The 13623-nt window shown below is 40.8% G+C and overlaps 1 protein-coding gene across 1 annotated transcript in view; it reads right to left on the bottom strand.

Annotated features, from left to right (window-relative positions):
- Positions 1-13623, bottom strand: part of UNC13B (unc-13 homolog B) — a 211056-nt gene that overhangs the window by 141989 nt on the left and 55444 nt on the right. Inside the window, exon 8 of the mRNA XM_034072659.1 lies at positions 4730-4952. Within this exon, the coding sequence (XP_033928550.1) occupies positions 4730-4952 (223 nt within the window). The remainder of the gene's footprint in view (positions 1-4729; positions 4953-13623) is intronic.

Raw genomic sequence — 13623 nt, 5'->3', positions numbered from 1 at the left:
AACTTCTATTTTTATGACTCTTTTCTAAGAATTCCTCTATGAGCAGCTTTCCTAGTTCTTCATAGTTACTCTCCTGTTCTTCTTCTCCATCTTCGCAGTCAAATGGAATGATCCTGACTCTTTCTTTTCTAGCTAGAGATTCTTGTCTAAGATGAGAAATAAAGAGGATAGGAGGGAAAGGAAGAGAGGCAGAAAAGGGAAGAAAAGGGAAAAAAAAAGGAAAGGGAAAATAACATTTTTTTTAAAAATATCTAGAAAGGACAGAAAAAAATAGTAATGAGAAACCACGCATTAAATGAAGAAAAACTAAAATCAGAAACATCCAGAGATAACAAAACTGAAAACCTGCCTATCTACCACCATTACATTTCAATCGAACAGTCAAAAAAAAAGCAGCATGGGTTATGATATTCTACCAGTTAGAGCTGCACAGAATTTAGAAATGCCTGTTGGAAGCAGAGGAGCTTTCAGTGATCAAGTGAGGGCACACAGCCTTGGCTGCATCAGTACTCTGCTGTTGCTTTTTTAGGCATGCTGAAAAAAGTCACTTATTACAGCAACAGGACTACTTTGAGATATAGAGCCCACGCACAGCGCTCTGCTATGCTATGCATGCATTTTGGTCACTCTCGGCTGCAGAATTTGCTTTATCAGTGTTCATAAAGCACATGGGCACTTTGTTTCTCCTAAGGGTGGCTACAGAGCAGAGACTCGTGAGTCACTGACTCCAGGGAAGTAGGGATGGGGGACAAAATGTGAACTATGCACAGCAGCAACATGAGGAGTTCCAGCTACTCCACACTTCAAGTGTTCAAAAAACATGTATACGAGGCCCTTAGTGACATGGTTTAGTGGTGGACTTGGCAGGCCTGAGATAAAGGCTGGACTTGATGATCTTAAAGGTCTTTTCCAACTTGGTTGATTCTATGATTCTCTGCTGGGAGGGCTCTTGCTGTACCTAATGCCCTCAGGGGGCTCCTACTAACACAAAATGAAGATCCTCAGAGCTGTTACTGATCAGAAAGCAGAACAAAACATTGGCTATGGATATTAGCCCATTATAAGCCTCAGATGCTTTTCAGAATCTATACTTCCCACATAGAACACATCTAAGCACATTCAGCAACCTACACTTGTCCATTGTGGAAGACTTAATTAAAGCAGCTAATGTTTTGCTATCAAATGATCTGAAGCTTCATAGAAACCCAAGTAAATGACCCTGGGGATTCCGGGATTAGTTCCCAGATGCTGATCAGAAGGATTATCTCAATTGTTCAACCACATGAAGGCTAGCAGCCAGAAAGCTTCCTCTCTAGATACAGCTCATAAGCAGAGCTCCTGCCAGCTGCATAAACAGGTAGAAAGTGAATGTAAAAAAATCCAAGCACTCATCTGAAAGATGCACTGCAGCTTTGTCTCACATCATTCACTGCTGAGAACTAAGGAACATGAGGACACACCTGACCCCATGAGTTGGGCAAGAAAAGGCAAAGGGCAAAAGGCGTGTGGGCATTGTATGGATACTGCTAATACAAGAGTCTTCACCTTGAGAGGTACCTGGGGCACCTCAATTTAAGATACTGATGGGATAGCCCTGAAAGAGAAATAGCTGACTGCGTTTTCAGTACTGCTGCTTTAGTACTTCATTTCCACCAGTATTAGCCAATTTACGCTAATTGGAAAGATACTCATTACTTTAAACGAGCCCTGTTGTACACAGTTTAGAATGCTTACTACTCTTCTTGCTTGCAACTTTAGGCTGGTAATTGAAATAATTTTCTTGGAAAAGCTAATGAAATTTAAAAGACTCCCAGGGCCACTATAGTTACTGGATCGAGCCCTTCCAAACCTCTGCTGCAAGCAATGGGAGCTACATGAATGCCTGAAGAGCCATTAACTGTAAATGCTGAATCAACAATTAACTAATTTAGGCATAAAGGAAATTACTTTTCTTCTTAATTGAGCACCCCCCCCACCGTGTTTCCCTGCTATTTACTAGAAATGAAGTGATGACAAGAAGTCCAACACCAGAGAGGAGAGAAAGATGACAACATCAGCCTGGCATTAAACTACCACAGATCTGAAACAGAGCCAAGGCAAACAGCAAGTTGAGTATCAGCTGAAACGTATCACAAGACCACTTCACAGCAGCAACAGGAAGGAGACAGGTACACATGCTGCAAAGAGGTTAACCCACCTATCAGACCGATCTAGAGAACGCCTGCTTCCTATCGAGCACTGGCGGCTTGTCATTTGACTAGACTCAGATGTGGACTCTAGGTCAGTTCGGCCACTCACAGTGGAATCTATGCTATCGTATCTCCTTGGAAGTAAATAGAACAAGAGCAGGGAGACATGGAGGACACATGGTTACACAAAATGAACATTGCAAAGAAAAGTTAGTGCTTTAGAACAAAAAAATCCAAGGGGAAGATGTCTGCTATTCTGAAGACAAACCGGCTGTTGGCAGCAAAACATACTTCAGATATAAATGAGAACAATGGTTGTTATCCTTAGGAGAGGGGGGAATAAAGTATACGTATTTCTACCAAAAGAACACAATCATATGTAGTAGCTAATAAAGATCAGAACTTTTCCAGCCAAACTCAAATCTTTCAACAAAAAACCCCACCATGTTTAATACACCCAGTTTCAATTCAAGCATTTCGGCATAAGTCAACTTTTTGTCCAATTCAACACAGGTTCTAAGCAGAACCGTGTCTGTTTCCTCTGGGTTTGCCCAGGACAGCCTCCTACGAGCTGTCATTTCCTCAGCAATTACCAACTGCAGCCTGCCAGGAACACTGATTTCATGAGGTCCTGCCTGGTCCACAGCACTTATAGCTGCTAGGAGGGAAAGGCAAACACAATTTGGTTGTGCAGCACTTAGTGTTTTGAAAATATTTAAGATCCTCCCACATGCTTCTTTTCAGCCAGCTCTCATTAGAAATACATTTCTGATAAGAAAGAGAATCCCACGTAGCTTCTCTGGAGGGCTTATTTGCATTTTCTAAGTTTTAAGATTAAATATGTGGCAGAAAATCTTGCTGGGCATGTGGAAAACGCACATGGGAACATGGATGGTCAGAGAATCACCATTTAGGACTTGCCTTCCTGGAGTGAAAGTAATTTTTGACCAGAGCAGACTACAGAGCTCATAGTTTTTAAGTAAATTTTATCAGTGCAGATCCTTTCATATCAATACTTCCAGGAAATCAGCAAAAAACCCCAACAAATCCAAACATGTTGCATCTTAGTATTCTCTATCAATTCAAACCATGTGTGCCTCTTTGGAAGGTCCTACAAACACATTTATCCATTACATAGAGTTAAAAGTTCATCCCCTGCCTCCAAGCAAGGTGAGTCATGAAAGATTATTTGTATTGTCAACACCAAGAAGTCACAGAACTGTCAGACATCCAGCCTTCATTAGCTTCCCCAGTACCGCTGCTGGGCTTGGTTCTTCCATGGACAAAAAGCTTCATCTCAACTTCCCAGGCTCTCACTAAGCTCTTCAGCCATTTTACCACTGTACACCAGCAGAACAGAATAGCATGGGAAAGGGAATAATGTGCCCATATAAGGTATTTAGTGGACTAGGAAAAGAGCGCTGAGAATGACAAGTTACGCTGCAGTAAATGCATTTTGTTGGCACATTTGCTCTGCTTCTTGAAATCACAGTAACTACATTAAGTGTTACCATTGAACTTCAGCTTTTACCATTAAAGATCATAAGGCAAAAAGAATAAAACTTAACCTCAGTCATACACCCATGAGGACAACTGAACGCAGATTCAAGCTTCAGGAAGCTAGACTATTCTTACCAAGGGGGATGTGATAAACAAATTAGTCATGTATTGCTAACTGTCAGTGTTCAAGCAACTGACCCTTTCTCCCACATCAAAGGCAGAAGCAGCAGCATGGCAGGTTCTACACACCCATTATTACCAAGCCAGCCAGGACCTTCTAAGGTCTTCTGCTTTCCCCCTACATTTATCTATTTAGAACAATGGTTTTGTAAAGTTTCCACAGTTCCCAGTGCAACCAGCTCTAGCTCACAGCCATTGATCTTGGTAAGTTAATGCTTTAACGCTTAATACTTAAAGATGATATAAGCAGTTGTAAAACTACTGATGTATGGTCAAAAAACTAATTCAAAGCAAGTAAATTATCTTTCATACAGGTCAAAGGAAACAAAAATAGGAAAAAAAATTCATTATTTTACAGTCTTAGATGGTAACTAGGTAAGGAAATAAAAAAACAATAAAATCATTGGTTACAGACTTTCTTCTTGAATATGCTGCTTTGGCAGTGCTAATGGAAGAATAGGAGTCAATCCAGAACAGAAGATAAATCTGCCCCATGTTTAGAAACTCGTAATAGGATAACTCTGCTATACTGTGTTTAACTGGCTTGGGAGGCATACCCATGCCATGGTACCAGAGCAACGAATTACTCAGTGCACCAGCCTTCCAAAGGAGAGTTGAAGGTACAACCAAGACTAAATGAGCTCAGTTCAGCATATCTTTAAAAGGGACTTCTTTAAGCTGTCAGATCTGGAGTAACACACTGCATAAAGGTTTTTTCCTAGTTCACAGTGTTAACAAAAGACACAACACCTTCCTTTCAGAGCCCTTGAACCGCCCTCCTCTGCTAGCATCTCACCTTCAGGCTCTGCTATGGCAAAAATCAATGGGAAAAGAAGAGCTACCCAGAAGACAGCACCTACCTGATGGCCACATGCTCCTGATAATCCAGATCATAGTTCTGTAAGGAGTCAGCACAGGTTTCCCTCAAGACCCCTTGCTGCTGCAGGCGTGATGGCACAGTGAACTGGTGCACAGAGGCATTGGGCTGCACGGTCGTGTGGTACGGAGGAGGAATGCTGTTACTTGTCTCACTGCGGTAGTCACTATCTCGATCATCCACAGCGCTGTCAGCATCTTCAAAGGCTAAGAAACAAAAGCAGTTAAGGGCATGGCTCCCTCAAGTTGATTTGCTTGGGACACTGAAGCCCACTTCATTTTTAGTGGGCTTTTTTAGTTTAAAGAATGACAAAACCCCCTATTTCTGCTATGGATATGTCTCCATCTGGTAGCTGGTTGTAACCTCCAATTCTCTCAAGTATGTGCCAAGGAATTCCAGTGATCACCTCCATATACTTCCTTCATAGGAGGTTACCTCTCTTTAGTCATTCCTGGGAAGTGGATAAGACATTTTTATTCAAAACAAACACCCCAACACCCAAAATGCTAGGTTCTTTGCTGGTGCCAAAATCAACATGTGTACGTTGGGTGGAAAAAAAATCAACCCACAATATTCCTTTATGGAAAGGAGCATTTTCCTAGAACTTTTCAACCTTTAATCTGTAATACTAGCTCTTCTTAACATCCTTATCCAGTACTTTGGGCTTCTGGATTTATTTATTTTTGTTTAGTGCCTCCTTTTTTAAGTTTTTGGAGTTTTTCTTTAACTATTAGTTTAAGTTAAGAGAAACTAATGAAAAGCACTCAGTAGGAAAATCAGGACTGGGAAAGTAGCTCTGCTTGTAACTGATTATGCTACTTCTTACATAGGAAAATTGCTGTACATTTAACACACGCAGAGGTACATTAGCTTAAGATTAGTAGTGAAAGACTAATGACAACCTTCACAAAGGAAAAAAGCTCCTTTCCAGTGAGTCCCTCTCCCTGCAGAAACACTTCTGCTTGTTAACCCTTCAGGAAAAGAGAATGCAGAGTTACAGTGGGGAAAGGTATCAAAAATGCAATATTGGTGTTTGGCTGTGTTTGGCTGTGCAGGATGCAAGGTTATCTTTGCAAGCTTAAAGTGAAATACACACACCATAAGGCAGCGGAGTGCACCATTAACATGCTTGAAACAAAGGGAAATAAGGATCAGCCACTATTCGCTCTCTCCGCCACCAAAAGCCTGTGTAAAAAGGACAATCAAATTAAAGCCCCCTCTGGTACATTATTTAATGGTGTGTGTCCTACACAGCAATTCACCACAGGCTGCACAATGAAGGGTTTCATGCCAGATCCTTAAAGAAACCTGAATTTAACTGCAGGAATTCCAAGCAGAGGGAATGCAGCACCAGGAAGCACCTTTCTTCTACTGGCACTTCCCAAACCTCCAATGCAATTTTGATTTTTTTAATCCAAGGTAGAATTTGTTCTTAGCAATACCTTCAGCTCCTTCCCAACCAAGATTCTATCAGTGCCCTGAAGCAGATGGAGAGTAGAAAACAACTCCAGCAGAAAACGTCTGCGAAGCACAAACCACTTGAAAGAGCCTGGCTCTACACCCTTAATCACAATCAATTCAATTTGATTGTCCATACTGAAAATGGAGTTAAGCCTCCTGCTTTTTAGTAGTTTAAATGCTGTGGAGTTCTTGTCAGTCTCTAGTCAATTGAATATAAATGAATAGCAATCATGCACTGCTTTATTCAGCTGTATTAAAAGCACAATGTCCCTCGATTTAAATACAGTTCAGCACATAGAAGAAACACTCACGATGTGCTACAAAAAATGATTCCATGTGCCAAAGGATCACCAAATTTCCAGCCTGTGGACCCAGGATTATTTGTAGATCACAAGGCACAAGCCATCTTCAGAAGGACAATGAGCTATTAACTCACCTGAGCAATGTCACTGCTGAACACTTCAGTGATTACTGTCCAAGCCACAATAATTGCTTTTATTTGGACAGAAATACTGTTTCAAAGTGCCTTCTAATGCCTCACTTTGGAGCTTGTCTGATTTCTTCTTCCCATCAGATGCAACTCTCATTTAAGGTAAAGCCTAAATAACTCTGGTACGATTTAAAGTACTCCAGCTGTGGCTGCATAGTCATTATAAGAACTTGCAGGAGCTTAAATGAGCCCAACTGAATTACAGGTTCTAGATCTGGCAGAAGACACCAGACCAACAGATTTAGGGAGAAACTATCTCACCACAACACTGCAATAACAAATAAGGATCTGTAGTACAATTACCTGGGTCACAAAATCAGTGAATGCATCAGCTCACTAACACTGGGCTAAACTCAGTATCAGGGTGTGCAAAGACTTACACAATTATGGTTATGAGGAAACAGGAAACAGCTCCTCTGGGTCAGCAACTATGCCCAGCTGATAGGTTCAAGAGACTTCAAATTCCCTAATTACACTGTTGCAGAAGCACTATCTGGATTTGTTAGCTTCTGCACTATCAAATGAAGATTTCCCATATGAAGCACAGAATCTCTAAGCAACATGTAAAAATAGAATCATAGAATCACAAAATGGTTAGGGTTGGAAAGGACCTTATGATAGCAGATTAGCTTAAATGTTAATCAAACATTTACAGCATATATGTTTATACAAGGTGGCATTCATTTTAATAAAGAATTTCTCCAGCTCTTACTGGTGTTTAGCATGAGGAAGTCTCTTAGAGGTCTCAACACAAAACGCACCCCTGATGACACGTTTGAAGGATGCAAGGCTCCAGTTACCACAAATGTCAATGAGGCAGGAGCACATTGTTTCTCTGATATATGCACCTACAGCATCCATAGATGTTAATACCAGGGAGAAATCCTGAACTGGCTCATAAATAAAGCCCAGCTCTAGAAACTCTGATTCGTACTAAATTTCACCTACTTTATGAGCAATCTCACTTCAACAGAAGCATTCACAAATCAAGACATAGCTCAGCCTGATTAAAGGCACCAAAACCTGGCCCATATGTGGCTTACAGCACACATTACCTTTGCAAGAATGTATACTGTGAAATTCATGCACATGGCGATGATCTCATTCATTAACATACTTGACACTTAAATTTTATTTAAGCAAGAGACTGACAAGAACCTGCAGAAGCAGCTTTGGGATGCAGCATCCCTTCAAAAGGAGGGGTCAGGCATTATTACAGCCCATGTTTCAGCAAAATAACCCTCACAACACACGTTGTAGTGTGACAAATTCAAGCAGTGTCTTCCTCAAATAGATGATACACCAAGTCTTCCATAAGGAATATTGCAGCTTATCCTCAACCTCTGAATATCAGTTAATTAACAAGAACATAGTACAATAAATATAAAAAGTCAATAATTGGTTTATCCCAGTCTGAGAAATTTCACATACACCAAAGAGCTCTCAAGGGATGAAAACAGTTTCTTTGTCACTGGACCCACTGTGTAGAGAGTGGGGGGTAAGGCTGAAGGGGCAGGGCAGAAGCATGCTGTTTGTATTTAATAATTGAATATTCATGCATATAGGCAGTTTAAGAAGAAAATCCATCAGACAGTCACATCACACAGTAGGATTTTACAAAGAGCAGGGAAAATCAAGAAAGGACATAGCTCTTCTGAAGCAAACTGCCTCCTGGAAACCATGTTATTCCTCCCCAGTCCAGCCTCCAGAACTGATTACACCACTGCTGCAGGGCAGAACACATGGAGTTTTTAATATACTAACCTCAAAACCACTTTGCACAGCCCTGTCACACTAGCTCTACTGGTCACACTTAACCTCTGGCAACTTTCTTTACATCAAGCTTCAGAACAGGAAGGAAAGCTTACTGCAGAATCATCACAGATGGCTGGATCAATGCACTTTCAGAAGTGGTTTTGTCATTTTAAGGTCCCAATGCACAGCAGGAGCTCTTCTCAAGGCTGCAATCCGCTAAAATTGCCTCCTGCTTTTCTAACTGTGATGTATCATCAGCCAGGGGAGCTGGGGTCCAGTCCCTAAGCTTTATCCTACACAAAAGCAAGCCAAAAACTTGGACAAAAGCACTAAGCGCAGCACACTCAGGCACTCGGGAAGAAGGAGGTTCACGTAAGGTTCTGTATCTCAAAATCCCCACTACTTCTCTAAAATAAGCCACTGAGCTTTTCACAGCTCTTGTCTATTTGTGTAATAGTAGAAGAGAATAAAGTGTACTAACTGAAGCGATGATTTCCACTTTAAGTCCAGAAGAGATCTCTGGCAGCTCCACATCAGGGCCTTTGAAACACACCTTCCCCATCCCTCATCCATTTAAACTGCTTTTCACAATAGCTGCCAATGACTTTTCTCCTTAGGTCTCAGACCCCAAAACTCCATTGTCTACCCAACCACTGGTCACTTCTGACAATCATGTGCAGTTTCTGAAATCTTATAATCAAAATGCATATTAAACATCTTCCGTATCTACCATAAAAATTCACAGAAATTATTTAAATGCACCTTTACACTTCATTAGTCCATCCTATTGCCCTCATCACTTAAAAATATATTAGAAATCTGTATAATTTTTAGACAGCAAGTTATCAATATCCAGTGTTCAGTTTAAGAGCTTTCATAACCCTTTTTTCTCCGCTTGAAAATACTTCCTGCTGCTGAAAGTCAAGAGCTGGACTGATGGCCTGAAGTATAAAGAACATATACCCTATTTCTTTAAGTCCTTAAATGAAACCAGGAGGTTTTTAATCATCAGGAGGACAACTTAAGGAAAGCTGTCGCTCTTTTAATGCCCCCTCTTCCCAACTAGTACTCCTCTTGCAAGCAGCTTTCACCAGTGAAATCTTCCATCTACCAACATGCTGTTTCTCCTGCTTCCTTCTCAGTTGCTGTTATAAGTTTACAATTAGAAGTATATCTTTATTACACTGTCAAGCTAATGGAGTTCACTAGTAAACATCATCAGTACAGGCAGAGGCCTGCTTATCAGTATACTAACATGATTTCAAAGAGGACAGCACAGGACAGATGAAGAAGAGGCAGGGAAGGGAGGAGGGAGCTCCACGAATACAAGTACCATTTAAAACAAAAACACCATCCACCAACATCACAGGTATACAGGAGAAATAACCTCTGCACAACCTTCCTAAGTCTCTGACTGACCCCAATTCCCCCTCAGACACACAAAAGTAGAGAAGAAAGCTATTTAAGACACTGATCTTTGGTTTAGTACTATACAAAACTTCAGTTAGTTCTCAGTTATCACACCCGAACAATTGAGACAACCAACAAAGACAGCATGAGAAGCTGGGTCAACAGTGTTGATGCCCAAAGAACATGTGGTTTGATCAAAGACAGGGGAACAAGGAGAACAAAACATGTTGTGGGAGGAGAAATTGGGAAGTCACTGTTGGAAGACTTAAAAAATGCAGAGCAAATCCATGTGTGAAATGCACTGTAGCATCAGCTGGACCTTAAACTTAAGTTACTTGGCTGCAGTAAGAGTGTCCTCTCCAAATTCCATTGTGTCAAAAACAGAAAAGCACCAGCAGAATCTCCTGCCTGCTGGCAGCAGTCACAGTGATCACTCTTTGCATGCTCCCCTCAGCATATTCCCAATGTCAAACCCTGTGTCAAACCCCACTCTTGGTTTCGACACAGGAAACAGATACCTTTGGTTTTAAGACTGACTGATCAATCTTTGCAGGTCCATAGGCAGTAGAACCCATGCACTGTATCCTGAGCAGAAGCCTTGCCTGTTGGAACCTGTAGGACTTCCAACAAAGTGAAGATGTTTTGTGTATATTTTTCTAGGAAAATTAACAAAAATTTTGTGGCCTCTGCAAAAATTATCACACCAGTCTTTAGGCGCAGGCATTAGCTCTGCAGATCACAGACTGCTGTGGTATCTGAGTTTTACCTTTCCAAGGCTGGTAAGCACCAGCTAAAGCAAACCCCTATCACTTCTGCCATGGTGACTCATGCCACTCTTCATGCCACTCTCTCACTGACCTGGAACAGGCTTTCAGATTTTATTCTCAGGTCCTGAAACCGAAATTCTGCTTTCAGATTTACTCTTAGTTGTAGTATTTGGAATTCCTGTGATCACCTCCTGCATATTCTTGCATCTTGGTAAAACGATTGCTACTGATTCATTTATGGTTTTTGGTTACTCCAGACACTGATTTGGGCTTATATGGATATAAAGGCCAATACAAAAGGTGTATACAAGCATAAAATAGAATCAACTTTGTTGATTAAAGGAAAAATAGTCCAATTCTGCCATCTTTTCCTCAAATTCCAGTAGAAGGCACAAACAACTCATTTAAAACATGGCCAAAACAAAGCTGAACAGTGAAGAAATGAACAACCATCCATACACAAATATGAAAATTCAGTGAAAGAAAACATAATGGAACAAATTTTCTATATGCATGAATATTTCCACTTTCCTTACACCAGAGCATGCTGCATCACTATAGGACCAGAAAACTTGCAAGAAATCAAACTGTTACGTACTCAGCTGCTCTCCCCATCCGAAATAACTCCAGTTGCCTGCATGTAACACAAATGGCAGCAAAGAATAGGAATGGGGGGAAAAAAGCTTAGAGAAAACAAACCACAAGCACACTTTGCATGCATTTAAAATGCCTTATGGGTTACAAGTTTGAAAACATATGATGATTTTTGCTTTATAAATACAACATTAAATTTATTTGGAGGCTTACTCGTAACTGTCCAGTTTGTTTATAAGACATTCTGAATATTTAAATCACTATAAACTCTAGGAATTCTTAAGCAGTCATGCATTTATTCACACAAGTAGAGAGAACACTTGTCAACACACTAAGCAAAACCAGTTAAAACACTGTTATTTCCTAGTTCAGTTCAATTCAGAGCAATTCTAGGCTAAACTGTGCAAGTTATGTCCAAAGTTGCTTCATGTTTCCACTTCTGCCCCCTTTCCATAACAAAGTTAACCCAAAAGCACCACACCAGTAATACAGCACGAAAAACCACCTGTAAGCAAATCTCACTATGTTAGCATCAAAGGTAACAACAAATATAGCTAAACTACAAGTTGATAAGACAGACAAGTTATTATTTATCAACAACCATGTTGTCACCCCAAGGTCATAGTATGATGAAGGCAACAAACTACTGCATACAACCCTCAAAGCACTTTGGAGGCATGCACATAACTTGCAACTCCAAGAAAAGCTTCAGAACCAGCATATCTATAAAATAGCCTGTAAAAACACTTCAAAAAGTGAAATTTACATAGAGGAGTGTTGATGCGTATGCAAAGCAGGCAATAAACAAATCCTTCACATGCTGGCAGAGAACAAGCAAGAGCTTTCTGTCCTGGCTATCATCTCTAGCTACAAGCAAGGAGCTCAGAAGATTCAACAAATCCCTTTCCCTGCCCTTGTTAACAAAAGTCACAAAGCTAGAATGGACTTCTTACTTTAAGATAAAATTGTAAAAAAAAAAGAGGTTTGGGAAAAAAAAAAAGAAAAAAAGTCTTTGTCTTAAACAATCACCACCAGAGCAGTACTTAAATAAGCAATAACCAGTGCTGGTGAGTAATTTGGCTTCCCAAGGGTTTAGTCACTATGTGCATGTACTGCAGAAGGCCTCTCCTGCTGTTTTAACTCTGCTGGGGAAGAAAAGGTTGGAATGAAAAATAAAAATAGGCACAGATGTTGACTAAGAAAAAAAATCATTAAAAAAAAGGCAAATCAGGTTTTAACCTGCTCTCCCTATGTGGGAAATGATGGCACATCACAGCCACAACCAGGTTGCTCCTTTCTTCTCAGACATATAAGGTTCACAAAGCAATGCAGGTACCTAGATACAGGTCAGTACTTCAGTGTCCCTGTACTCCAGGCTCTCGTCTCAGGCTTGGTTTTTACAATAAAAATCCATGGATTGCCTAGACTAGATCAGCTTTGACAGAGGCCTGAGTGCTCTTCAGGAGAAAAGGAGATGAGAAAGAGGAACACATCACCAACCAGGCAAAGCAAACAAGGCAAAACACATGTGGTGAAGAGAGGTGAGAAGGGAAGACAGGCAGAAGAAAGTGAGAAAGGGTATTGAAACAAAAGGCAGGAAGAGCATCAGAGAGAGACATGGGAAAGGTCTAAGGAAAAACAGCACGTAGTTGGCAGAACTTTGCAATGAGCTTTAATTTGCTCTATTAAATAGTGCATGTTAAAAAGAAGACAATTTCCTACTAATGTGTAAGTCAAACAACAGCTTACGAGTATGTCATTCCTGAAAATCTCAAGCAAGTAACACAGGGGATAGCAACCTCAGCACCTCCTTCCATCAAAAGATTCCTACCTAAGGTAAACAGTGGGAAGCAAAGGAAGCCACCATTCAGGCATTTGCAGCCCTGATTACTATTAATGACGCAGAGTAATTCCACAGTGGCACAACGTTGTTGGACTCAGACTACCTGCTAGTTAAACCCATGTCACTAGTCACAAATGTATGCACATGTAACATCCCAAAGCAACTGAGGAAGAAATATCAGCAGCTTCTGTAAATTCCCAAAATCAATATGCAGACCAGAAGAACTATGGAGGAAAGGGAGCATACCTGTCCTGCACCTTTTCCCAAAGACAGAACTCACAAGATTGACAGCCTCTGCACAAACCACTCTAATCCACACAGAGGGAATGAGTGGCTCTTTAAGGGAAATCAGGGAGCCTGACCCCTGAAACCACCTCAAACTCTCTTTGCCCTTGTTTCTTTGACAGCAAATGGTCCAGTGGTTGGCACAACACTACCCACAGTTTCAAACTGCAACAAGGAGAAAGCCTTCAAAAGCTAAATCAAGCCTCACACATACAAGGTCTTTCTTTCTGGTAGAAACATGACCACCTCCAATAGACATGAGTCCTCAACGT

This window comes from Melopsittacus undulatus, chromosome Z, assembly GCF_012275295.1.
Source record: "Melopsittacus undulatus isolate bMelUnd1 chromosome Z, bMelUnd1.mat.Z, whole genome shotgun sequence".
NCBI classification, from domain to species: Eukaryota; Metazoa; Chordata; class Aves; order Psittaciformes; family Psittaculidae; genus Melopsittacus; species Melopsittacus undulatus.
The sequence above is the reverse complement of the archived record's forward strand: the minus strand, read 5'-3'. Positions and strand labels throughout refer to the sequence as shown.